The sequence below is a fragment of the Pleurodeles waltl genome, chromosome 2_1 (assembly GCF_031143425.1).
Source record: "Pleurodeles waltl isolate 20211129_DDA chromosome 2_1, aPleWal1.hap1.20221129, whole genome shotgun sequence".
NCBI lineage: Eukaryota > Metazoa > Chordata > Amphibia > Caudata > Salamandridae > Pleurodeles > Pleurodeles waltl.
In genome coordinates this window covers 683,508,866-683,536,269 of record NC_090438.1, presented here as the reverse complement: position 1 = coordinate 683,536,269, position 27,404 = coordinate 683,508,866, and the positions used below count along the sequence as shown (strand labels likewise).

Sequence of the window (27,404 nt, the reverse complement as noted above, 5' to 3'; positions counted from 1 at the left end):
GTGCACCAGGAGGGTGTGGCACTGGGTCCCATGGTGGGGCAGGCTATTTATCTTTTGAAGTCTTTTCTAGCGGACAACTGATTAATTGGTAAGTGCCCTTTCTGGAATTTTCTTTTCCTGAACTTAGATGTCCTGTCTGTGTAATCAGGAGTGTTTTGTATCTGAAATGGCACATTTTGCAGCAACTCGTGTCTTGATCACCTCCAATATATACCGCAGAAAACATGGGTATTTAAAAAACACCATCAGAAACACAACTATAATTGAAAGTGAAAAACCATAAATAAAAGGAGCCAACACAGCCATTCTTTTTAACAAACCTTTATTTACAACCCAAATGCTGTCCCTATGACTATTATGTCATTATATGCAAGTGCATTAACTCCATAAACACCAGAGGAGCCTGAATAAATTAGAAATGCATAGCAGTATCTTCTAAGTCATTTGCAACAATGTCAGCAATCTGCTGCCTTAGGGAGAGCTCAACCAAGGATTCTAAAAATGGTGAACAGTTAATTTGACATGTGGCAATTCTGATGGCAGAAAACATGGCACACATTGAGAACTGCACACTGACCTCGGGTTTGCAGATCCATGTTACCTCAATCAAAATATGATTTTTAAACAGACATCTGACAAGTAAACTATGTATACAATATGCATTATTATGCACATACAACGATAGAAGTTGCATTTTATTACACCAATGAGGTATAACCGGACGGAAGGCAACTCTTTACTTGAACACAGAATAACAACCTGCACAGCTCAATATCTTAATAATTAAGCAGTCTGACAGTAATGGTGTTCTGATGGGAAATGTTTTCAGGAAATGGAATCACAGTTAAGGGGGACTTTCATACGTATGCAGGGAAATTTGGTGATAAATCACAAATGTTGGCCACAAACCCATTCTGATCAAAGTAATGCTCAAAGAGAAGAATTAGAAATAAGGCCGTAAACAAAAGTCATAATTTAAAGGAGGCTTGCACTTCTTCACCATGTTGGTGAATGCCAAAGTTTATCACAGTCAGTCTTAATGTCGTTTATGTCATTCAGTAACAAATTTGTAACAATCTATCAAGCTAACATGGTTGAAATTTTGAGTCATACTTAATTTAGGTATTCAGGCGTCAAATTCTCAAAAACGTAAGATAGTAAAAAAAAAGTTTCAGCTCTACTTTCACAAGCTGAAAAACTTTATGTATGAGGAAAAGTACACATGTTTACTGGCTGTCTAGTCTTTAACTTTAAAGGAAAACCACAGTATTGGGCCAAAATGTCAACCCCAAACAATTCAGCAGCACAAATAGTTCCAGTCAGTGTTTTTGGTTCTAAATAAAATTAGAAGATTTTGTAGTTGTTGTTGAATCAATCATTTTGTAACTCGAAATTTTTGTTGTAGATATGAAAACATCAGCAAAATGGAAATCACAAAGAAATGTAAATTAGACATCAAGTATCAATTAGAAACTGCCATGTAAAAGGAAGTTATAACAGAATGATATATACAATAATAAATGGCTCTGATAGTTTTTCGGTCAACAAAATGAAAAAACAACACATTTCTGGCAATTCATTCTCTTTCTATCTTCTTTATGCTAAAAACAAGATGTACCACGTATGTCATTTTATTGCACATATTTGTCATTGTCTTTGAATCCCCAATGTTTTATAATTGAATTTATTGATCAAAATGTAAACGTGATACATACCTTTGTTATATACAGACACATCTCTACATTATGTTTCTGTTTAGTGCTCAGGTGCAACTTTTCTCTTATCAGTGGTTGCTATTTAACTGCCATATCCAAAATCAATGCCTTAGGCTGTAATTTAGCAATGGTACCTAACAATTTTGTCCATGTATTTGTTTATTATAGAAACAATACTCAAGACAGTCTGTGGAGGATGGAGGATATGACCAACAGGAAAACAAAATGGCCATGGCTTGGACAATAAGGTACACTCTTTCTGAAGAGAGACATTACTGGGACATTTTAAAGGTCTCTGTCAAACTATATACACAGCACGTTATATACAGGGAGATCCATACCCAAATACCCACAGAACCTGACAAGTGTTTATTAGCATTGTTTCTTTAGTGTCTTTCAACGCATCACATATTTCTCAACATGTATCAATTCTCTTAATCAGCAAATTTAGTGAGCATCTACATGCACTGCTTCTTCTTTTCACTCTTAAGGAAGAATCTGCTGCAACAGTAGACATATTAAAAATCCTAATCCATTTCCCCTCTTTCGGAGGCTATTGGTGAGGTACAGTGCTAAATGTGTGCAGGTGCTGTGGGTGATAGACTCTAACATGGGACATGGCTTTATTTTTCATCATTTGATCCAGCGCAGGGACGTGAATGGCAGCAAAGTTAGAAATAAAGAGAAAGAGAAAAATAGGAAACCAATATCAAAGGGAGAAAGCTGGGATTAAAAAAGGATCGGGAAGAGTGAGAAAAAGAGACAAGAAATGTTGGTGGTCGAAAAAAGAGGGATGAGGAGCCATAAAAACTAGAGAGACTTGGGGCCTCATTTAAAAGAATCTGATGCATTGGCTCTGATGTGTCAGATTTCTTGCACTGCTCTGTGACCCCCTAACGATGCCATGTTGCGCAGGTTTTCACGGATGCGTCAGAAATTGACACATGTGTAGTGCTACTAAAGTTACGCACTGCTGGACTAGCGTGAAAAAAAAATTGCTACTCCAGCAATGTGAGGAGGCCCCCATAGACATAAGCCCTGCATCACTTCTACCGCCTGCTCTGAGCAGACTGTACAATTCTGACGCAGTGAAAGCTCAGAATGACATAGTGAAATGTTGTAATTTCACCGTGTCAGTTCTGCGTGGCTTTTTTGCATGGGAACGTCAACCTTGCATATCATTGCCAGAAGCTGGCCCTCAGGGGTGAAAAGTAACACTTAGGCCCATATTTATACTTTTTTAGCACCGCATTTGCGTAATTTTTTAACGCAAAAGCAGCGCAAACTTACAAAATACAATTGTATTTTGTAAGTTTGCGCTGCTTTTGCGTCAAAAAGCGGCACTAAAAAAGTATAATTATGGGCCTTAGAGACCTCCAGTGTCACTTTGTAGATTTGGAGTTGTTTTAGCGCCTCCTCAGCATAAAAAAAAACTACGCTGCAGAGGCACAAGGACCTTGTGAGGCTCTTGGTATTCAGAAACCACAGCATTCGGCTGCACCGTGGCAAGATCCTAAGTAAAACTTTGGGCAACTGCACTTATCTGTATTTACAACTTAAATACTAGAGAGATGGAGCAGAGGAGCGGGACTAGGAAAGGGAGAATGAAGAGAGTCTCTAGATGCAAAGTGCTTTTGACACGACAACATTTTCATTTGACTGTCTCCCAAGACGTTTTTTTTTAAACTCAAATATTCATTTAGTTAAATTCTAACAGCATCCACAACAATTATAATAAAAATAATAACTTGTTTTACAAAGCTTTTACTCACCGTAATTTTGCCAAATCTATGCACCATAGACAGCATGTATACTTTGGATCTTTTTAACAAACTGGTGTTTCTCATGAGCGCTTACTCTGGAGGCCTCAACAGACATTTATTTGGTGGTCACAAAGGTTTTTGTTCGAAATGACCACGTATTCTCTTTCAACCTCCGAAATACTGATCTTGCATAATGTACTTCAAAGACAAATGCATGGTACACTGGACGCTCTTCAAGTGAAAGTCCTATTATTGCAACTCTGGGACCCAAACTGATATATTTTTTCATCTTTGGTAACGTGTGCCCTGCAGTGACCATGTATGTTATGTGGATTTGTAGAGCGCGGCTAATCACTCAAGAGAGTATCCAGGCGCTGAGTACGGCTTGCCCAAGGGGGAGGAGGAGATCATGTCTACAGTTAATATAAAGGATTTCGTTGTCATCATTCTGATGTGGCCTTGTCTTGTATACCAGAGAAAGGGACACCTGGGGCATGCCAAAGAAACATACAATAGTGCCAGAAACAGGGGAAATCAATGTACTTGTTTGCAACTTGTGTAGTATGAACACATTTTGTTCCACAGTATACTAAAGAAATATTGTCGGACTTGATCCTGACACCAGAAGTGGTGATTCTTGAACACTGGTTTGAAAGTGAGCAGAGTGGCGAAACTTTAAGGTCAGAGTTCAGGCTGCTGCCACCTCGCTTCTGGACTATTAGCTTGCTCTAGATCTTGGCAAATCCAGCTCATCCACCATCAGGTATCCACATTTCTGCTGCCTGTTGGATACCTGGAGCAGATTCCCTGGACCTGACACCACTGCACTGTCTTCCATTTAAGTTGAGGAGCAACTTTCATATCCAACAGCTTTTCACAGTGGAACCAGATTACCTGCAGAAGAGCATGTTTGCCAGATACAGTTTGGAAAAATGCCTGAGGTCTACAGGTGGCAACTACTAATGGCTCCTAAGTTGAGAACATGAATCAGAAGACACTGAAATCTGCTAGTTATGTGTAGAAGCGTACTGAATATCCCACAATAACCATGCTGCTGAAGCGATACCCAATCAGTCCTTCAGGATTTCATAGATCATTCCATTAGCCATAATAAAGAATTCTCGGTTTTGTTGCCATCGACAACAAATGAGAGCGTTGTCCATAACTCTGATACAGGGAATGTCCAACTCAAAGTTCTAGCTAGCTTTGGATTTGAATGTCCTCAGCTTTGGCATTAATGTTCACATTTGCTTCTATATTTGCTTGCTTAAGAGTAAGAAAAGGCCAGAAAAAAGTTAAATAAAATAAACATGTTACCTGAAATAAAAACACCCTTTGGCTTTATTCTGGCCAAGCATTAAAAAGACAACTTTAGCAGAATGATCACACCCTAAAGCAATGAGCATAAAGGTATCATTGTCCACATGCAGTAACAGCACAGTAACAAGTTGGTGCAGTTTTGACAATAACACATATTCATCGCAGTTAGGGATGGGGTACAGATGCACATTATGGAATGTTTGATTTGTTCACACAGTTTGACTTGTAGACCTTATGGAGCAGCCTCGGAGTTCGGTTCCTGTATACAGATGCATGCTCGAGGGTAGATGAAAACAAGGGAAGAGTCATGAGGCAGCCTCGCACCGTTGGCTGAACAAAAGTTCAACAATCATCGGGTCAGCAAGAGTAGAGATGTCCCCCAAGTCTTTCTCATTCCGAGCAATTTGCCTCAGGACACGTCGCATTATTTTACCTATTAGGAAAGAACAGAGACATCTTATTTTGTACGTTTCTGATGTTTTCATGCTGTGCTTTTGACAAGTTTCTCTTGATGTTTGACTGTAGACCAATGAACTGTTGATGTGCACAAAAATGAAACTCAGCTTCAAGGTAGTATGAACTGTACATGGCTGTATACTGTAGGTAGCGGATGTTAGTGACTACTACAAGGGTGCAACAAATCAGTTTAAAAGACATAGAAAGGAGCAACAGTTTAATATGGACTGGACGGGCAGATTGCAAATGGCACTGAGTGGTGAATGTAAGGGCCATAGGTACCATGTTCAGTGAAAATAGAGAAACCTTACTTGGTGCATTGTAACAGCTCACTAAAGCCCAAAGGCCTAAATACAAATGCAGCCAATGCACAGAGCAACCGGATGTCTGCAAAGAAAAAATGGTCTGGTTCTTATCTGGATCAATTATGCGCTCAAAAAAACCAGTACACAGTCAAATCAAAGCGAGAACAACAAATATAGGCCCATATTTATACTTTTTTAGCGCCGCATTTGCGTCGTTTTTTTGACACCAAATCGGTGCAAACTTACAAAATACAATGCATTTTGTAAGTTTGCGCCGATTTTGCGTCAAAAAACGACGCAAATGCGGCGCTAAAAAAGTATAAATATGGGCCCTAGTCACCCAGAACACCATATACTAGAGGTAAGTTCTACATTAGACAATGTCACATGGAGAATTACATTTTAATTCTGAATGAAGTAGTGTTGGCAGACGGCAACTTTGAAAGCATACCTATAATAAATACTTGAAGGTTTCAACCTCTGGCACATGATACAATATTAGGCGTAGCTGCTGCGGGTTGCATTATGTAACATAGGGCCAGAAGTACAAAGCACCTGTTGCACAATACGGGTCACAATTTGCGTCCAGAGCAGTATTTTGTGAATCAACCTATGTACTAATAGGTGGGTTCACACATTATCAAATTGTAATGGGTCGCAATTTGATGTACCTCACAAATATTAATGGCGTAGGTCGCAAATTGCAACCCACTACAAATCATAGTGATCACAGGGATGGTGGCCTGTTGGGGTCAGTAAACCACAATGTTTATGATTGCTTTTTAAGAAAGCAAACTTTCTTTGATGCAGCTCATTTTGCTTAAAGGAAACAAGATTGTGTTCGAAAAGAAAAATTATTTATTCTTTTTTGCTTCTTTGAGGAGGCAGCGGTCACCATCTCATAAAAAAACTTTTTTTTGTACATTCACAAAGGAGAGGGACGCCTTCTCTTTTGCAAACAGCTTACCACCACAACTTGGGGGTCGGTAAAAAAATCAATGTTTCGAGACTGTATTTCGGTCACACAACATTGATAGATGTGATATCAATTCGGTATTGGATGGGAAGCCTACACGCCCCTCTCAGAGACCGAATTGGTATCCATTTCTAAACACATTTAGCGACTTGGTAAAGCTTTTCTGAATTGCTAAATGCATTTGGCACATAAGTAAAGGGATTTTAGCATCCACAAACCCCTAGAGTTTTCGAATTGGAGGGTTTGTGAACACTAAAACCCTTTGAACATCTCATCTGGCCCATAGAAATTTGTACTGGGACTTTGTGGAGTAGATCACAAAATCTATATCGATATAGACATTTACGGTGATTAACATGATGGAGTACTGTATGCTTGTTGTGTGAAACAATAGAATAAGAATAAAAATAAAAGAATACTGTCTACATACTGAGCTACATGTGTAAGTATGTAACCTTCACACAACAACAAATCACAGTTAAATGTCTCTATCTTTGAACGACCCATTTAATAGAAAAAAAAACAGAAAAAAATATTGTATTACATAGTTACCTGAGCGAGTTTTTGGTAGTCCAGGGGCATTCTGAATGAAATCTGGAGTAGCAATTGGTCCAATCTTCTCACGAACTACAACATGAACGTCAGATATAGAATGAGAAAATATCAGCATTTGCATCAATTGTAGTCCTGATTACGAATTTGTGTAGCGCACACTGTAAAAGCCACTGTCCCACAATGCTCATCCTTAGACTGTTTTGGAGACATACTTGGATATGGGGACCTGGGCTCTGAAGGAAGATAGGAAGCTGGATCTCAAGATGTTTGAAGAAGTGGTTGTGGCTTTGTGTGTGAGGACTGTATGCTTTGTGGGTTCTCCATGGGATCTTGGTGAGTTTTGAAGGACCTTGCCTTTCAGGTGCAGGAGAATGTCTCCGGGGTAAGGTGCGCCATATTTCTGCCCAATGGCATTTCAGATCATTAAGCTTCTTGTTTGGAACCTGTATTCAGTGTGACTTTACCTATAGCAATGTGAACTTTCGGAAAGGTCTCAGCTTGTAGGAAACTTGAACTGTGGGTTCCTTGTGCTCTGCTGTTTGCTAAGGGCCTTTGAAGAAGGGGTATAGCTATGCTTGAAGAGTTAAACCTAAGGTAGATAAAGCTGGGAGGGACTGAAATCCCTACAGTGGGTTCTTTGGGAATTTAACTCCCAGAGGGTAGTGAAACACTGTGATGGAAAGGCTCAGAAGGGACTCGACTCTTGCCAGGAACCACACCTATGAGGGATGGCAAACTTCCTTTACAAGGCAGTCTTTACCACGCAATGCCTTTATCATGCATCCTTTACTGTGCAATGCCTTCACTACACATAGATATATCTATCTATATATATATATATGTGTGTGTGTGTGTGTGGGGGGGGTGTTTTTAGGGTTTAGGAGTGGGTAAGGGTATTGGGTGCTAAGGGTATTTTTAGGGTTTAGGGGCGGGTAAGGGTATTGGGTGCTAAGAGTGATTTTAGGGTTAGGAGTGGGTAATTGTACTAGGTGCTAAGGGTACTTTAAGGGTTTACAGGTGGGTAAAAGTGTAAAGTGTATTTTTAAGGTTTAGGGTGGGTGAGGGTATTTGGGTGGTAAGGATACTTTTAGGGTTTAGGGGAGGGTGAGGTTATTTGGGTAGTAAGGGTATCTTTAGGGTTTAGAGTGTGTACAGCTTTTTGGATGGTAAGGGTATTTTTAGGGTTTGGGGTTGGTGAGGGGGTTTGCGTGGCAATGGTATTTGTAGAGTTTAGGGTGGTTGAAGAAATCTGATGGTGGGGCATTTTATGGTTTAGGGCGGGTAAGGGTATTTAGGTGGCAAGTGTACTTTTAAGGTTTAGGGGTGGGTTAGAGTTTAGGGGTAGATGAGGGTACTGGATTGTAAGGGTATTTTTAGGGGTTAGGGTGGGTAAGGGTATTTGGGAGATGAGGGTATGTTGGTGGTTAGGGTTTTTAGGGTCTAGGGTGGGTAAGGGTATTTAGGTGGTAAAGGTTTTTTAGTGTGGGTAAGGCTATTAGGAGTGAGGGTATTGGGTGATAAGGGTTTAGTAGGGGTGGGTGACTTTAGGGGCATGGAGCGATACATACATACATACAGTTTAGGATGGGGTCAGGCTGGTGTGTTACTAGAATATCATTGTCAGATTATCATCTGACATAAATATTGTGACCTAAATATTGCCAAAAAATACTACCCGATTGGAGGAAATAACAAAAATTCTACACCTAATACAATATATTTGTAAATGAAGTTTAGGACACAATATTTATGTCGTACGTTATTTCTGTACACTATATTCTAACATACAACCAGCTAAATTTACAAAGGGGCCTTAGCCTTCTTAGGTTCTGACACTTTGTCATACTGCTGCTCCTTACTCCTCCCTCAGCTAATCTGCATGTCACTTCTACGAAGAACACATCTTGGAAAGTTAGATGAACCAGTGTGTCTGCCTCCTTGTTGGCATTTCTTCTACATTTATTGCAGCAAGCAACACCCAGGGGCTCATTATAAGTCCTGCGTCGAGATGACCGCCTGTGCAGCTGTCCCTCTTCGTGGGCCCTAATACGAGTTTTCTGCTGAGCCGGCTGGATGAAACAGGGTTTCCGCCCACCGGCCCAGCAGGAAACTCACCACAGCATTGACGCCGGCTCAGAATCGAGCCGGTGGCAATGTTGCGGGGCGCCAGATGCGCCCTTTTCACTAAATTCGGGCAGTGAAATGCGCGATGGGGCTGTCCATGGGAGCCCCTGCCCTGCCCATGTCTAGTACATGGGCAGTGCAGGAGTGCCCCCCATAAGGTCCCCACACCCACTTTCTGCCAGTCTTTGCATGGAGGTCTGACCGAAATAGAGCTGATATCATCAGCGATTAAGTATGTGCCATAGCCAAGAGGTCAAGCCATCAGCACCGCAATGAAAAGTAAAATGCTAAAGGGAGCTACAGACAGCACTGTATACGATTCTCCACAAAGCCAATCCTTGCTCAGGATCGGATTTTCTTTTGATGAGGTGATTACAGATTTATAAGCAGCCAAGACACCATGGCCCAACGGCTTACCAGTCGAACTCTACATAGGCCTGGCAAATAAACTTTCCACCCATGCATTATATATGTTTCTGGAGGCCAATATACAGGGCTGACTGCCATATGACCAACATCTCGCCACAATGGTAACAGCAGCCTGATGAATGGGCCTTGTATAGGCCCCTTTCTCCTTTTCATGCAGAGGTTATAATACTGGCAATGATACTGGTGATGCAACTGAGGTGGGAAGTTGTTACTACTGTACACCCTGACAAGTTGAGCGTTATGTTCAGCAAGAGTACCAGACTCAACTTGAGGAGACTGTTTGGATGTATCGGGTACACGGAGACAGAGTGCTTTGAGTGTAGAGGGAAAGTTTGTTTATTTGGGAAACCCAGCAGTATTTATGTAGGGAAACATGGAATCCGTGTGTCACACATGGATCCAGACAGGTGTCAAAAACCAATATTAGTTGATCTTGAGCATTGGGTCCCTAACTGAAGCCGATCCAGCCACGGTCCAGGCTCTGTGGAACACATCATCCCACTCCTCATGAGTTAGTGTGTGCTCTGGTTCACCCTCCAACCTTCTCTGCACCATCGACTTTACTTTTAAGGTGGAATGTGATAGCATATTTTATATTTCGGCAAGAAGGTGTTTATCGTCTGTTTTGGAGAGCAACCACTTATTACATTTGGTCAACTGCATGCTCACCAAGAGCTTCATTGTTCTATCCAGTACCCAATGTCGAACCTGGTTGTAGTGCATCCATTCGTTTTCTGTCAGACCATAGTCTGATTTTTATTGTAGTCTTGAACAACTGGTCAGCTAGCTACCTTATCATGAGCTGTCTCTATCATCTTGGAGTGCTGGGGAAAAGGCAGGGTTGGACATCAGGAGTGATGGAAAGGAAGTCATGTTTCCCATGACCTGTGCCTCAGACCGCAAGACTGACACTGGTCACTAGTGAGGAATATAGACCCTGGGGTCTTTGCTTCTTTCGTATCCATAGTGCTTTCCATATGTGCATGCCCTCTACATGCTGATCTAGAAAGCACCAATGTTTCTCCCTTTTTCCTCTACTCCACTACACCATTTATCAGGGTTGGGTTACTTGATAGTATATTGTCACGCTAGGGATTCTCAGTCCACCTTCTCTTAGGTGGCGATATGCTAACATATGATGCATTTGTGGGCTTGCTTCCCCCAGATATATTTATTAGGCATTTCTTTAATATGTTTCAGGGTGTTGGAGGGCAGCTATAATGGAAAGGTTGTAGACACAAAGAGCAGAATTGCTAGTGCATTCATTTTACCAGCTGCTAATGTACCCAACTAGGACGGATTTCATTGAGACCACATATGCAGATCCCTCCTTGTCTGGCTGAGGAGCGCTTGGTATTTAAGGGTCGACGTCCCAGGCAGCGTGGATGTAATCTGTAGGCCTAGGTAAGTAACAGATTGGGGGATCCAAGGGATGGGGTACTGAGCCTGGAGTAAGTGCTCCAAATGCAGCACTGTATATAAGAAGATGGGGCCACGTTTGTACAACGTCAATTTGCAGCATTTCAGTGCAGCATACTTGCCATAAGAAAAACTGCAGCAGAAATGTGGAAGATGGAACATCGATTTTGGGAGACACTGAAATCTACTTAAATAAGTGTTGGCAATGGTATTCAGTCTCGCATGTATGTAAAGGTAAGCAAAACTGATTGGCTTTGCCAATGCTTGCTTAGTGCGGTGAGGCTTCTGAAGACAACTGCTTTGCTGTTGACTGTGCCAATATTTTCTATTCTGTAGAACAGTCAAGCTGTTGTCATGAAATGTTTATGCTGTCAGATGGCTGAACAGATACAATAGTTAACTTTCAGTTGCTGTTAAAAAACATTCATCACATGGACTATGAGACTTATAGTACCTTATGCACACACCTCAGTAATGCAGAAATCCGCGACAGAGCCCTGGACTGGGTCACCTCCTTTCTCACCGGCAGAACCCAGAGAGTCCGCCTCCCCCCATTCTGCTCCAAAGCCACCAAAATCATCTGTGGCAACCCCAGGGCTCGTCCCTCAGCCTGACCCTCTTCAACGTCTACATAGCCCAGTTCGCTAACGTAACCCGAGCTCACAACCTCAACATCATCTCATACGCCGACAACACCCAGTTGATCCTCTCCCTCACCAAGGACTCCGCCAAGACCAACCTCCACGAAGGAATGAAGGCCATCGCCGAATGGATGAAGAACAGCTGCCGCAAACTCAATTCCACCAAGACTGAAGTCCTCATCTTCAGCTCCGCCCCCTCCACATAGGATGACTCCTGGTGGCCTGCCACTCTCGGATCCACTCCGCCTCCCACCGACCAGGCATGCAACCTAGGATTCATCTTGGACTCCTCATTATCCATGACCCAGCAAGTCAACGCCAACTTCTCCACCTGCTTCAACACCCTCCGCATGCTCCGAAAGATCTACAAATGGATCCCCACCAAAACCAGAAGAACAGTCACCCAAGCACTTGTAAGCAGCAAACTGGCCTACGGAAATGCCATCTACGCAGGAACCACGGCCAAACTTCAGAAGAGGCTGCAACGCATCCAGAACACCTCTGCACGCCTCATCCTGGACATCCCCCCACCACTACCACATCACAGGCCATCTGAGAGACCTGCACTGGCTCCCCATCAACAAGAGAATCACCTTCAAACTCCTCACCCACGCTCACAAAGCACTGCATAACACTGGACTAGAATACCTCAACAGACGGCTCTCCTTCTACACCCGGTCCTGGCAACTCCGTTCCACAGACCTCGCCCTCGCAACTGTCCCATGCATCCGCAGAACTACAACTGGCGGCAGATGATTCTCACACCTCGCCGCCAAGACATGGAACACTCTTCCCACCCACCTGCGTCAGGCCAAAGACCTCCTCACCTTCAGGAGACTTCTCAAGACATGGCTGTTCGAGCAGTAGCAGCACCACCCTCTTCCCCCCCCCCCAGTGCCTTGAGACTCTCACGGGTGAGTAATGCCCTTTACAAATTCCTTGATTGATTGATTACAAAATCTACATATATACAACACTGGCATTCTCCGGTACAACACAAAAAACAGAAAATGTTAAAAAAATGACATGGTACACTGTAAAATGAAATAGATGGGGGTGGAAGGAAGAAGTGAGGGGGCAACAGCTACCTTTGTGGTTATGTAATATAGTGTGTTTCTGTTGCATTCATACCCAAGAACTTCTTGATAATCTATTATGGGGATGTCTGAACTCCACACTTTCACAATAACTCTCTTATTCAAAGCGATCACTGCTCTTCTGCATTGTATTATGCATGCCCCCTATGCGCCCAGTGCCATCCTGGCACCACAACTGGGATTTCAAAATCAACCTGCTTGCATTGAACTTGGCACACCACCCTGAACACACGGGCTCATCCAGACCCCAAAGAACGCAATCGTCAGATACAAGATAAAGTTCTGTTCTACCTGATCGGTCAATTATCTTGTAAGATAATAAGGGGATAAATGACTGACGGACAATTTTACATCAGTCTAAAGCATAGTCACAGAATGAGTCAGCAGCATGACATTTCAGAACTTCCAAGGACAAGGACTAAACAAACCTCATAACAGAAAGATCTAGGAGACACATGCATAATTAAAAAGATAAAGGGAAGTACATGGAACAGAGATTAATATATAAGTACCTTGCTTTTTCAGCTCTGCACTTAGGAGCTCGGTGAACTTTTTTCCATCTTTCAAAATCACAAAACAGTACAGGCACTCCCCTTTTACTGGATGGGGACGGCTGACTGCGGCGGCCTCCGCCACTGCCGGGTGTTGGGCCAACGCAGACTCCACTTCTGCAGTGCTAAGAAGGTGACCTGTTGGAGGAGTCAGACTTTAATGATCTCAATGAGCAAGCATACAAAGGTAGGGTGAGTATGTATGTGCATATGTGAGTTTGAACATGTGAGCACAAACAATTACAACCATCACAAATATACCTCTTCTTATATCACTGTTAAGAATCATTTGTATTTCATTTTTTCCAGTCTAGTATGACTAATCCCATCAGAAGACATATAGGCCCTCATTACAACCTCAGTGGTCTTTTGAAAAGACCGCCGAGGCTACGGGAGCCAGAATACCGCCAGTGCCGGCGGTATTTCTGGCTCCCTATTACGACTTTTCTGCTGGGCCAGCGGACGGTAACAGTGTTACCGTCTGCTGGCCAAGCAGAAAAGTCACATCAACATTGCTGCTGGCTCGTAATAGAGGCGGCAGCAATGCTGATGTGCAGCGGGTGCAGTAGCACCCGTCGCGGATTTCACTGCCCAAAATTCAGGCAGTGAAATGTGCGACAGGGCTGTGCCTGGGGGCCCCTGCACTGCCCATGCCAAGTGCATGGGCAGTGCAGGGGCCCCCAGGGGCACCCCAAGTCCCCCTTATCGCCAGCCTTTCTATGGCGGTGTTTGCTGCCGTGGCCAGGCTGGCGGTCGGGGACTCATAATCCCTAGGGCAGTGGTGCCTTCACCACTTCCCTGGGGATTATGGCCACCAGGCGAAAGCCTGGAGGTATAGTGGACGGGCCAGCGGTATGGCCTAGGCTATTGCGCCACGGTCATAATAGCTGGCGGAACACCGCCAGCCTGTTGGCAGTGTTACCGCCAGCTTACCGCCGGCCGCCAGGGTCATAATGAGGCCCAAAGAATCTTAGCTACTGACCAGTACTGAAATATTACCACAGTGAAAGAAATTATGTAGGGTCTGATTTACAACAAATGGAAGTTTTGCCAGGTTGAGGGAACTATTCTTTGCTTCAAATATGCAGTGTACGCCTATTTTGAGTTCCCCAAATCAGAAGGCAATCCCCTATGTAAACACTGCCTTTATGCCAACATATGGAATAAGGTGTGAATGTAAACGTGTTGAAAAGATGGCAACAACCCCTCAACATATCAAGAGTGAAAAATCCAGCAAAATATGTGAGGATGTTGCACCAAAAAACATACTTGGCAAATGCAGGATGGAAAAGTTAAACAAAATGAAAGAAAGTATATAATTTCCCTCTGACAGCTGCATAGGTAATTGAATATAAATGGCACATTCACGATAAGAAGGTGGGTTTTGCATGAGTTGGGTTTGTCAAAAACGATCAACCTTGCTATTGATTGCGTGCAAGTACTTATCATAGGAAGCGGAAATGGTAAGGCCATTCCTTTTCACTCCCTCTTAATGAATGGGTACTTCCACATCAGATGCATTTAACAGGTCAGCATACACTTCATTAGAGGTACATTTGCAATGGTGGCTCTAATTGGAAGAAATTCCGTGATTAGAAAACTATATAAATTGGCAACAATGGCAGAAATTACCCCTGAAGAATTATCACCTCTATGTCATAGTGATAGCAAAGGCACAATATGGTATATTTCATTCCATGGAGGAGGTGCAATTTCTCGCAGTGGAAGAAACATAACTGACTCCGGGCAAACTGTAAATAAGGTCTATGGTACAAACACTTGTACAGTGGTTATAGAGGCTTCTTTTATCAAAATTAAAATTCCCTTTGTTATCTGAAACTAATAGAATAATCTTTTCATTAAAAAAATGCTCCTAGTGAAATCTATGCTGGGAATTTGGAGATTTTAAGAGCCAATGGTAAGCAGTTTTCATTCTTAGGCAGAGTGGCAGAAGATACTAATACTGCTGTGGTGGGATGTGCAGCGACAGGCAGGAAAAAATAATCTCATGTTTTTTTCTGTGGATCAGAAAAGTTGAGCTTGAGAAATTGTGGATATGCTTAATACTGTTAGCACACTGCAGTTACAGGAGATGTCCGGGTAGTACGGCTCTGAGCCCCCCCCATGCAATTTGGAGGGGCATCAGCCACACGTCCCTGGGTATTGCACAAGTCTTACAAGAGGTAGGCTGTGACACCACCATAACTAAGGGTGGGCATCTCTGCTTATTCTACAATGTGGTTCAGAACCTTGGTACACGCTGTCAAAGGGACATGGGGTGGGATCATCATAGTAGTGCAGTGTGCACATTGATATAATGCAAAGCCATCATACGTGTTTCGACATTGAAGGTCGAGTCTAAATTTGGAGGGCTCTATAGATTCCATTAATATTTAGCAGAATGTGAGTGTTTGCTGAAATGTGCTCACGTATGAAAGATGGCCGTTTTCAGGAAATTATTTGCACTAGGTATTATAGTTGTCAATTTCTAACAAGTTGGACATAACATTTTCTTGAGGGTTACGGTTTATTAGAACATTGGAAAGCTGGGAGCACCACTGAAGATAATGAAGTTTCTCAGGGCTAATAATTACTGGTATGAGCCTTTTGCTTCAACATTCAAAAGGTGTCTTTCTGTTTCTCCCTTTTTAAATTAGAACTTCTCACCCTCAGTGGGTGTAATGTTCAAACAACCTTATCGACCTTGTGCCTCAAGTTATACCAGTTGTTATAGACCCTCACCTCATGAAGATGGAGCAGGAGAATGTATGTGTCAGTACTGACCGGCACATTTACATGACAGAGCTTCAAGTATTCCTCAAATAAACTACTTGTCTCTTCTGAAGTGCCATCATTTAAACTGCTTCTTTCAAAGTGAACTGCCTTTTCCTTACTCTCTACTTATGATGAGTCCCTCCACTTCCTCCTCTGCCCACCGCATACCCTTCCGCCACTCTAACAATGTTCCCTCCCTTTATTTGCTTTTTTTGTTTTAGGCGCAGTGTAACAACTTTTCTTGTTTCTGGTGCAGTGAAACTACATTCTCTTCTGGTAACTGTAGTGCTTTATAAATAAGTAAATTAAAACAATATACAAATAGAGTCCAATGGGCATCCATGGATACGATAAACACAAACTATGAATTAAACAAATGTACTGTGTTGCAGTGGATTTTGCAATGGACACCGAGAATTTGCCTTGAAGAAAACCATGCTGCCCTTATGCAAGGTAAAGAGTACAGTGAAATCTCACTGATCAAATCATGGAGGCCTAACATACAGAATTATGGAACAGGCCTTTTAATTGATGTGCATAATTCGACATCACTTAGGAGGACAGCACAGCACAAGTTGTTGGCACTTTGTTGAATCCATCACAATGTGGTGGAAAAAAAGGTCTCCACATTTAAAGGGTTCTGAAAATTTTAACTGAACATTCTCACTGTACTTTCCATCCCTTCCTCTCAATTCTGCACTTATCACATAATGGAATTAAGTGAAGGAGTGAACAGGGTAGAAGCTTTATACTAATGGATAACATAAATTGAGTTTAACGAATAATACCATAATCCTCAATTAATAATTACCTAGCCTTGGTTTATTCGTACTCTCTTGAGTTCAGATATGAAGCTCCCATACATGATGATGGCACTCCGGATGAGACTCATCAAACCTGAGCCGAGCAGGATACAATCTCCATGATGTCTATGAACACAGATAGTGGGAGCCTGGTTTGCACTAAAAACTTGTCATATCAGCCCTTTGTAAAGCTGGGCACTGAGGAGAGTATGGCCAATCAGTGTGCATCTGTTGTACATTTCCCACATAAAAGGAGAGAACACACCAGCTTACTCCTTTCCCACATAAAAGGAGAGAACACACCAGCTCAATCCCCATAAGTCAATGTACACAAGTGGAAAAGCTAGCTGGGTCGACATTTACTGATGTTGGTCCCTAGTGATGATGCAGACAGGGCTTCATCATTCTCCAGCCATTCTGCTAACTTGGAAATGCCTTGCAATGTGTGAATTAAGGCAGGTGCTATCCGCTGACACCATCCGCTGAGAAAGCAACATAGCAGTGGAAGCTATGAAAGGTAAAGTTTGTGTGGGCACAGGCCGTACAGTTCTCTGTGTGTCTGATCTTTCATTTTTCCCCAAACTGTGTTTTAGATTTCCACCTTCTCATGTGACAGAGTTCCTGCTTTCATCCCATCTTGTGTGTCTAGAATCTTGCTTTCTTTCCCATTTTCTCCCCCCCAGTCCTCCCTGTGTGCAGCCACATCCAATACCCGCAGCAGAGACTTCAGTCACTGACAGATCAGCTCATGGTGGTGCTCCTGTAGTGCCTAGGAACTCCGGTGTGGTCCGGGGCACAGTTTCAGTAACAGAGGCTGCATGCTTCTTGAGAAGCGAAGTAGGCAAGCCTTAAAACTTTTGTGCTACATGTGGGAAGCAAATTTATCTCCAAACCTGTACTTGTCAAAGTGTGATATATTCATTTTTACTTGCTCCCTTTGTTAAGCTTGTCCGCTATTTGACAACCCTTTAGCCTAGTCTCCCAGACAATAATATTGGCTAATGCCTTCCTAATACCAACCCTAAACCAGACGTATGCAAAGTGTGAAGGCCAAGAAGATTTTCTAAAGACTTACAGATAGGAGGAGAGGAATGGGTGCTCCTATAGATGCATAAAAAAAAATTATGGAAATCAGGTACTGTGCATCATGCGTTCATGATATATACACATCACAAGAGATTACTGTACCAAAAATAAGGCAAATGCCTAGTAAAGAAAACTGGTCCTGTGACTAGCATGGTGGGTTCCGAGCAATAGCTATACATGAAAAAAAGAAACATAGTCATGGCCAGGACCAAGCGTCAAGCCCCCTAAAGTGAATTAATGCCACATGTGATGCTATCTAAATGACTCATAAAGTGTCAGCTTAACACAAGTATTGCAAAGAGAATTCCTAATAGGAAGGAATATTCAGATAGTTGAGAACTGTCGCACTCAACATATTTTTGAGTGAGATCTACCAGTCAGATTGTATTTACAAGTGTTGTGCTTAAGTTGACCATTGATGTAGGTGGCTTTCTCTAGTAAATTTTGAAGTAAATTAAGCATCAGAAACTAAAATACAAGATCAATGATAGTGACTACTTTGGCAACACAAATATTCAAAATGTGACCAAATGCTCAGATGGAAGATGTCTTCCAATGTGGTTTTTTGTTTATCGAAATTACGAAAGTACAACACAATTAAAACAATACCAACGATATGAGTAAAAACATACATTTTACCTGAGACATTCAGCATGTCATCAATCCTTCCAGTGATCCAGAAATATCCATCCTTGTCCCTTCTACATCCTGAGTATTAAACAGAGTAAAATGCTAAATTTACCAAGTGGACCAGAAGTGGACATTTTTTACAACATCAGCAATGTTGTAAACATCCATTGCACGCCTACCTTCATGGACGCAATGTCTGACACTAAATTAAAGTGGCATCATAACTGCTAGGATGTAAACTGGTTCTGCTCTCGGAAACAGTACCTAGAACAAGCCCATTCTCCTTCATGTAACAAGTAATCACACATTGTAGCAAAAGTATCTGTAGTGTAGTCAAGAGAGTGCCTCGGTTGAGGCGCCATTGATGGGAATCTCACCATGATTGCATTGATGAACAGCCTAAAAGGCATCCTATTGAGATAATTACCTACCATCCAGTGTACGCCTACTAAAATGAAGCCTTGGGTACATGACAAGAGTGAATAGCAAATTCTGATGGCACTCTGATCATATGATTTACAAAAATGTATGCACCTATAATACTATCTTTTGTAAATATAGAAAATAGGCAGATCATTGTATCTTGCTTAAAACAGATAACAGTGCTGAACAATTAAACATATGTGCAAATAATGATGAATATGTTTTGCTAGTTAAACAAATCCCCAGGCTTAAACGCGAATCAGTTCTAATAACATAGCCTCGATGAGAACAGGGATGTAGGCTGGAGACAGGTATACATATTACTATAAGTCATAAACAAGGTTCATGCATTTCATTTAATAAAACAATGCTCAGTCAGTTTAAGACCTCTATGAAGATCGGGCTAGAAGAAGACTAAATAGCAATGCTCACTCAGGACCTGATTCACAACGGAAACTTGCACATTAGTGTAAGTATACAATTTGTTTTGGTTCTCACAAACTACAAGTTTAATGTTACTAATAGTAACTTAAAAAAAGGCCTGTCCTATCTTTTTATGGGCAGAGTTATCCACTTCTACTGTTGAGTCTCTACAAGTGTAAGATTAATAGTAAAGTTAAACTCATAGTTTGTGAATACAAAAAAAACAGCAAGCAGGAGTAATGTTTCATATCACTATGTAAAACGGGGCCACCAGCGATCACTATTAACACTATCTGAAAAATGCGCCCTCTGTGTTTGGTAAAAATGTTATGTAGGGTTGCCGGCATGTTAATGCACTCTGAAAACATATGAATTGGAAGATTATGTAGCTTTTGTTGAAAGAACCAAAAACTTGTGAGTTAAGATGACATAGGGCCTGATTCTAACTTTGGAGGACGGTGTTAAACCGTCCCAAAAGTGGCGGATATACCACCTACCGTATTACGAGTTCCATAGGATATAATGGACTCGTAATACAGTAGGTGGTATATCCGCCACTTTTGGGACGGTTTAACACCGTCCTCCAAAGTTAGAATCAGGCCCATAGTTCTTTAGCTCTCAAAATAAAATTGTTTTTTTCTGAAGTTGGCATAATTGTAGAAAAAGTATCAGCCCATTTTAATAAATAATTTTGGTTAGTCCAGTAAATGGAAGTAATTCTCAGACAACAATAACATTATCTTAAAATGTTGAACTCCTACTTCAATGTCGAATAATGTTGTTTTTGCTATATATCAAGCTTAACTTGAAATGTAAACGGACGTATGGAGATTTTCATCTTTTATGTATTTTTCAATTCCTAAAAAAATCCCAGAGGTTGGCCTGGAAAGCTGTCCAAGACACAGGCTTTCAGGTACGCTACTGACAATGTCATGTGACATCTCCAAAGGGCTCCTATTCTCTCTGTGCTGAAATCTATATAGAGCAGACATAAGCAAAAGGAAATGGCTCCTGCGGTGCAAAATCACTTTTTTATTCTTTCTTGTTTATTTTCTCCACAGGGGAAACCTTTTCTTCACAAGGATAAATCCCTTCCCCCAATACTCAGAAAATCTAGGGAAAATCTAGGGATCATTCGTTCCCATCCTTTCGACCATTTCTAGTGTGGGAAACGTATATGTTTGTGTGCGTTCAAACATTTACAAGGTCAGCCATGATTTGTAATGCCCACTTGCCACCTCTTGTGTGGGATTTATTGTTGCAGATGTCTCCGCACTCAGAACAGAGAAAAGTGCAAAAGTAGATCAGTGCATGCCTGTGAGGCAGGGATAAATGGAGGTATTTTTTTACTATAAATGTATGTGTACGGCTAAAAATACATTTGTTAATTGGGGCCAATTAGTAATGTGTTTAGGAAGCAAGAAAACATCGTACCATCGCCTGCCACATAAAAGCCGGGAAACTTTTTGAAGTAGGTACTCTCAAAGCGTTCATGGTTGCCATAAATAGTGCGCATGATGGAAGGCCAAGGCTTCTTGAAAACCTGTTTAAGAATACAGAAGACGCAATTTGTGACTAGATACCAAAAACACAAATAGACAGCCAGGATTTCTCCACAACTGAAACTGGAATTCATGTCCAAAGGATGACACCATTAGATCCCAATGAGAAAATCTTTAAATCCTAGAAATGATCTTAAAGGTTCTCTTTATGATTGCCCTGGTAATGTGGCTGGTGATATCCCCAAACACAGCAACCCATGTAACTACCAATATCAGGCTACAGGCAAATCTGGGTTAAGAGGACTACTGGCCTGTTACAAGTTAGACCATGGAAATCCCTTAAAATGAAGAATTACCATGGGACTCCATAAATCTCGTCCAGATTCCACGAGATATTCCTCACGTCCTCACAATGTGTCGCTCGGAGACACCGCCACTCTAAGCATGCGGAGTCTTTGGGTGAAAGATCGAGCTTCGTGGAGTTACCCCAGATCTTGTCATTCTGATCGGGCTGTTAAATAATGTGGTAGGCCTCACCAACATTAAAAGCTCTCTTGGAATGAGGGACAAAGGGTTAGCAGCAAGGGCGGGAGAGGCCGACATCGCATTCCCCACACCCTCATCAATGGCATCTCACACAGTGGTATTACAAATTGGTACCTCTAAATGGCTTGGCTAGGTGGCAGACTATCAGGGCAAAGAGAAGTGCATAAGTCTAAAAAAATTCTAGCTTTGAATTACTATAGAGACAGGCATTTCTCTATAAAAGATGGTGCTAATGCTTTAAATAAAACACTGTAACAGACTATCAATGGACTACCATACATAACAACGTCTTTCTCGGGCATCATGCACTGGTCAGCATCAGCTAGATGAATGAAAATTTCTATCAGAGGAAAGAGGTGGTGGGTGAAAGGTAATTGAACAGAAACCCCTTACCAAATAGCCTTCAGCCTCTCCTTGCAGCTCCTCCCCGTGCTCATTCAGTATCGCAGGAAGTACTCCAAAAAACGGAAAGGTCTGAAAAAAGCAGGAAAAATACATTGAAGATTCTGGGGAAAAGACTCACTCAATACGGGAACACTTAACAGTGTAAGATACTGAAACAATATACACATTATTTGGCTGTAGTGAATGTGCAAGAATTCACCTGTCATTCCAGCTCTCACATAAAAAAAATTAAGTTAAAGAGAAACTCGTTGCTTCATTTTTTAATCAACTTCTTCTATTTACTTTTCTATACCGAATTTACCAAATGTGGTATTTAGGCTAAACATTTCAAACAGAGCTGCCCCATACTTTTAGAAAGAGAGATGCCACGGCAGAGTGACATCATTTTTTATTTTCCTGGATTAGTTTAATTATATTTTTGTGACAGTTGTTAATTTTTTTTTCAGTGACAAACCGATTTGGCCAGTTACATCTTTTAATTTTTTTTTTTTTATTTCTGTATTTTTGACCTAGTGACATTGCATTAAGAGTGAGTCCCTCTCATGCCTGTTACATATTTTACCAGACAACAATGTTCTTTAGCACGTTACTTAGTATGGCAGAAGATCTTCTGTACTTTTACATTAAGTGGCATGGGTGGACAATGGGGTTCGGGAGGTGGAAATGCAAAGTGCATGGAGCACCCACACACAAATGTTTACGTGGAAACGTGTAAAATCACTGAAAATGGAGGAATAAATGTGCCACCAGAATACATTGCACACTTGTAGACGTAAAATGAACTCTTTCAGCGCTGCCTCACGGTGTGTTATTTGCACAAACAGAAAAAAACTTTTGATAAATTCATATAGATGAAATGGTTGAACACACATTCATATTTAACTACAGGAACAAAAATTGTTCCCTCTCACCAATGTGTGAAATTTATTTTCTTAAAACTCCAGATTAAAATTGATGGTATTGTCGATGACTAAAGAAGCCTGAAATGACATGCAGGTATAGTCTGTATTCACCCGAGCATTCTCAGTTCACTCCTTTCGAATACATTATTTATGTAGTAATTGCAATATAAGTATGAAGCAAATAAAAGTGGACATAAAACAACATACACACACGAATATCAGTAAGAAGAAAAAACAACAAACAAACTGGGGGGCAACATGATGCATTGTGTAAAAATTGGCTTAGCCCACCCCCTAAAATGTCAACACCCTTTAATTTTGAAACCCCTCATGAATGGAAATTGCAGCTAAAGATGGGGGGACAGCATAATAAGCTTCATATCCATTGGAATCCAAATGGGGAAACAGAATGTGAGGTCATCACAAGCGTGAAAGGACATTATGGCCCTCATTCCGAGCCTGGCGGGCGGCGGAGGCCGCCCGCCAGGCTTCCCCCCTCCGGACCGCGGAGGGTATTCCGAGTTTTCCCCTGGGCTGGCGGGCGGTCTTCACAAGACCGCCCGCCAGCCCAGGGGAAAACTCCCTTCCCACGATGACGCCGGCTCGTAATAGAGCCGGCGGAGTGGGAAGGTGCGACGGGTGCAGTTGCACCCGTCGCGTATTTCAGTGTCTGCTTTGCAGACACTGAAATACTTTTAGGGGCCCTCTTACGGGGGCCCCTGCCGTGCCCATGCCATAGGCATGGGCACGGCAGGGGCCCCCAGGAGCCCCGCGACTCCCCCTCCCGCCATCCGGTTCCCGGCGGGAGAACCGCCAGGAACTGGATGGCGGGAGGGGGAGTCGGAATCCCCATGCCGGCGCAGCATGCTGCGCCGGCTTGGAGGATTCCTTTGGGGCAGCGGGAAACCGGCGGGAGACCGCCGGTTTCCCTTCTCTGACCGCGGCTGAGCCGCCGCGGTCAGAATGCCACGCGGGGCACCGCCGGCCTGTCGGCGGTGCCACCGCGTCCCACGGCCCTGGCGGACTTGTTCCGCCAGGGTCGTAATGACCCCCTATGTAACTGATGCCGGTTTGTAATATGATTCCAACTTCAATGGTATTAAGGTTTCTTGAACAAATGTTCCGAAGGAAAGTTAATAATGGGTATTTGTCACTGAAAAGGCACATTACTTCACCGTTAAAGTCTGAAAAAATATTTTATCACAATGAAGTGATTATTGTTTCATAAATTCCACTTAATATATTGTTGGCCTCAAAGATACATAAGCTCCCTGCCGTAAGCAGTACTGTCCCCTCCTAATCTGATCAGACCAGGGCAAAAGTCTTTCATCCATGCTTATCATAGAAAAGGTTCTCTAGTCTCAATACAGGACGCAGTGGTGCAGGTTTTACGGCTAATCTAGTAAGGATAGCTAGATTTCAGTCTGTTTACCTCAAACCAGAACAATTGGCAACATTGATATGGTATCCAAACAGAAACCCAACAATTATCATATAGAAATGTTAAGATTGGCCACAATATCTTGGTTCTGACATGCACCTACTTACAGCAGATCCTGGTTTCAGAGGTGTAGCAGCTGGAAGTGGGGTGAGCACGTGACCACCCTAAAATAACAAAAAACAGTTTGTTAAACAGAAACCATGCTGCTGTTCTCTCCTTTGCACGATCAGAGTGTATAAAGCCAAAGGTTCACCTTAAGGGAAACCTGGGGCTGCCACTGTTTCAACATATGTACAAGTGTTTATTGAATTTAATTCAACAAGGGGCTACACTTCCCAAAACAGTTTTATAAACAAAGTTTTCTCAGCCCTAAGTAATTCTGGCCTTCAATTATACAATGTAACACAACTGTGGAGGAGAAGCCTCGCACTTTTCGTAGTACACAGAAGAGTTATTATTTGGTTTCTCTAAATTCAACACATAGTCTGGTGGCCTTTGCACTCTCATTGGAGGGGGTGCAATCTCCCTTCAAATTCTGGCTTTTTACTGCTCCTCTTCCAGCATTCTCTGTTACTCCTCATCCTTCCCTCCTGATAAGCCCATAAAGATTTCAAAGAAAGGAGCAAAACAGAAGATCATGAGGTTGTAACCAACTCTTTAGAACAAATTGAATGTGTACTTGATGTTACAAAACTGCAGTCACCTGTTCAAGGAAAACATGAAAATCTGCCTATTAACATAGGGCTTTGACTGCTGGGTCCTTTAATGAGGCAATCTCCCACCCTTCACAAAAAATTCTATAGCCTATTACCCTTGCTGCAAAGTACCACCATCCCACAACAAATGTCCAGCCCCAAAAATGATGTCTCCAGTTATTAAGTTGTAAACAACATGACAACAAATGTCTGTAGATCCTTTATCCTTCAACTCTTTCCATTGCAGGGAATCACATAAAGCCCAGAGCATCTCAGATTTACACCATAAGTTGTATACCATGTTTACAACCACTCCTGGTGCGTCCTCAAGATGCAACTGAGGACATGTTTGTGCATTTCATTTACACCCAACCATCTAAAAATATTCAAAACATCTCCGGAATTTTCCAGCACAGTACTCTGTGAACTAAAATATACAATGGTTGCTGCAATCGTGAGGTACCCTGAGAATTACCTGCTTTGCTTAAGAGCAAGTTTTGTGAATCAACTTTGGCCCTGATTATGAGTTAGTTGTTAATTTCCGACCCATGTGAATACCTCTGTTTACACATGGGATGGAATTACTAATATGATGATTATCGGATGCGTTACATACCTGAAGCTTCGTTAAATTGCTCGGCGGGTCAAACCTGCTGAAATTTTACAGAAAAAATATGTACAGAATTTAATGTACCATGCGGCTCTTGGTGTGTTAAACACCAAAATCTGCATGCCATTTCCCATTAACTTGTAATAAGTGCCATCTCCCCCGATAAATAACAAACCCCAGGGTATCGTCATTTATCAGGTGCGATAAATAGCACCTTCACTTGTAATCAGGTCATAATATGTTTCTGTCTTTTTTATTATAACAAACACACCACACAGTATCTACTCCTGCTTTTTAGGGGGACGTAACGCCAAATAAAAAGCATAATCATCATTGGAAGAGACCAGAAACTTTTACTATAGCAATTTTTAACTTTTATTAAGAATCGTCAAACAATTCCATGAGTAATCCTAGAAATAATGCACGGTTCATATTTTTTTCCATGACTACTCACATTATTAAAATGTACACATGAAGAACTGTGTGAAGCTGAATATTTCTCAATGTGTACACGTTTACGCAAAAGGACATTAGCTGATTAAAGCCGTCATTAGTACTTATGCAAGGAAAAATCTTTTTTTCTGTGGAGAAACCCCTTCTTCTAAATTTCCATTAATTTCAGAGGTGTTCCTTCTCGATAGACACCCTAAAAACACATTTAATTATGTCTTTGTCGGGGATAAACTGGTAAGTATTTTCAAAATGGTAAAGCAAAGGGTATATATTACAGGTTTGTGGGTATTTACCTTTGCAGGACATCCATAACCTACTGCTAGACCTAATTCTGCCAATGTGAAATGCCGTCCTACTGACACAATTTCTGTTTGCGCAAATTCCATTTACAAGGGTAAAATTCTGCCAATCCTGTTTTTGTGAATTATGATTGGTACTCTGCCCTCACAAATACCCTTAACTGCAAACATATGTTGGATTTAGATGGCCAAATAGCTTTGAAAATCAAGTCCATTAAAGTTCCATCATCTTAGTTATGAAATGCATGATTTTGGACAATGAATATGAGATCAACTTTTGACAATTTAAAATAGTGTTTAAAAAGATTTTTTTTTTAAACAAACAAATCTGTCCTTGTGAAATTTAACCGGTGCTCGTGTAAAGCACTCTAATACCTTTGGGTCGAGTTAGCACTATATAAAGCTGCAAAAAAAGGCAACAATCATTCAAAGATGTTTTAGTTTTGCAGCAGAATCTTATAGACCAAGCATTTACCATGTGTTTATATGCAGAAGTAGTGTTGCTTCAATTACTATGAAACCACAAATGATTGTAGGCCTCTGATGGAGAGCTATGTGCTGCCATTCATATGACTAGTTTTAAGTCTCGAGACTGCTGAGGAAGACAGGCCCCTTCAGCGCTCTGAGGAAAGGGTGTGTTCCTGTGGAGAGTGGGTAACTGATCTTTGATACTGAGGGAAAACCTGCAGTCACAGAGCAACTCAGTGAACTTGATTAGCAGGAGACACGCTCCAGCCCTTACCTGATGTGGTTGTACAGGCGGTAAGATGGACACATCTGTTAAGTCCGATGCCTGACAGAGGTCTCCATTAATGTCATATTTCAGTGAGTGTGAGAGGATGATGTTAGTGTTGAAACAGGACTTGAACAATAAATGAATGTTTGAGGATCTTTCACTCGGTATGAGTCTTACCTATATCTATATCATCTTTAACGAATAATGAATGTTATCAGTCTAAACAAAACACAATGCAAGACATGCACTGATATTGCAACACAGACGTAGCCATGCAGGGTAGCATGCTTTGCTAAAGTCACAGATAATCTTTAGGCAGTTAAG

General features: G+C 41.8%; 1 protein-coding gene across 1 annotated transcript in view; it reads right to left on the bottom strand.

The window, feature by feature from the left end:
• Positions 1 to 305: 305 nt before the first annotated feature.
• Positions 306 to 27,404, bottom strand: part of ACSS2 (acyl-CoA synthetase short chain family member 2) — a 121,850-nt gene continuing 94,751 nt past the window's right edge. Inside the window, exons 12-18 of the mRNA XM_069216657.1 lie at positions 24,395 to 24,451; positions 21,933 to 22,013; positions 20,926 to 21,034; positions 18,655 to 18,723; positions 13,313 to 13,489; positions 7,088 to 7,162; positions 306 to 5,231 (exon numbers count right to left, since the gene is read on the bottom strand). Of these exons, the coding sequence (XP_069072758.1) occupies positions 5,104 to 5,231; positions 7,088 to 7,162; positions 13,313 to 13,489; positions 18,655 to 18,723; positions 20,926 to 21,034; positions 21,933 to 22,013; positions 24,395 to 24,451 (696 nt within the window). The 3' untranslated portion in view covers positions 306 to 5,103. The remainder of the gene's footprint in view (positions 5,232 to 7,087; positions 7,163 to 13,312; positions 13,490 to 18,654; positions 18,724 to 20,925; positions 21,035 to 21,932; positions 22,014 to 24,394; positions 24,452 to 27,404) is intronic.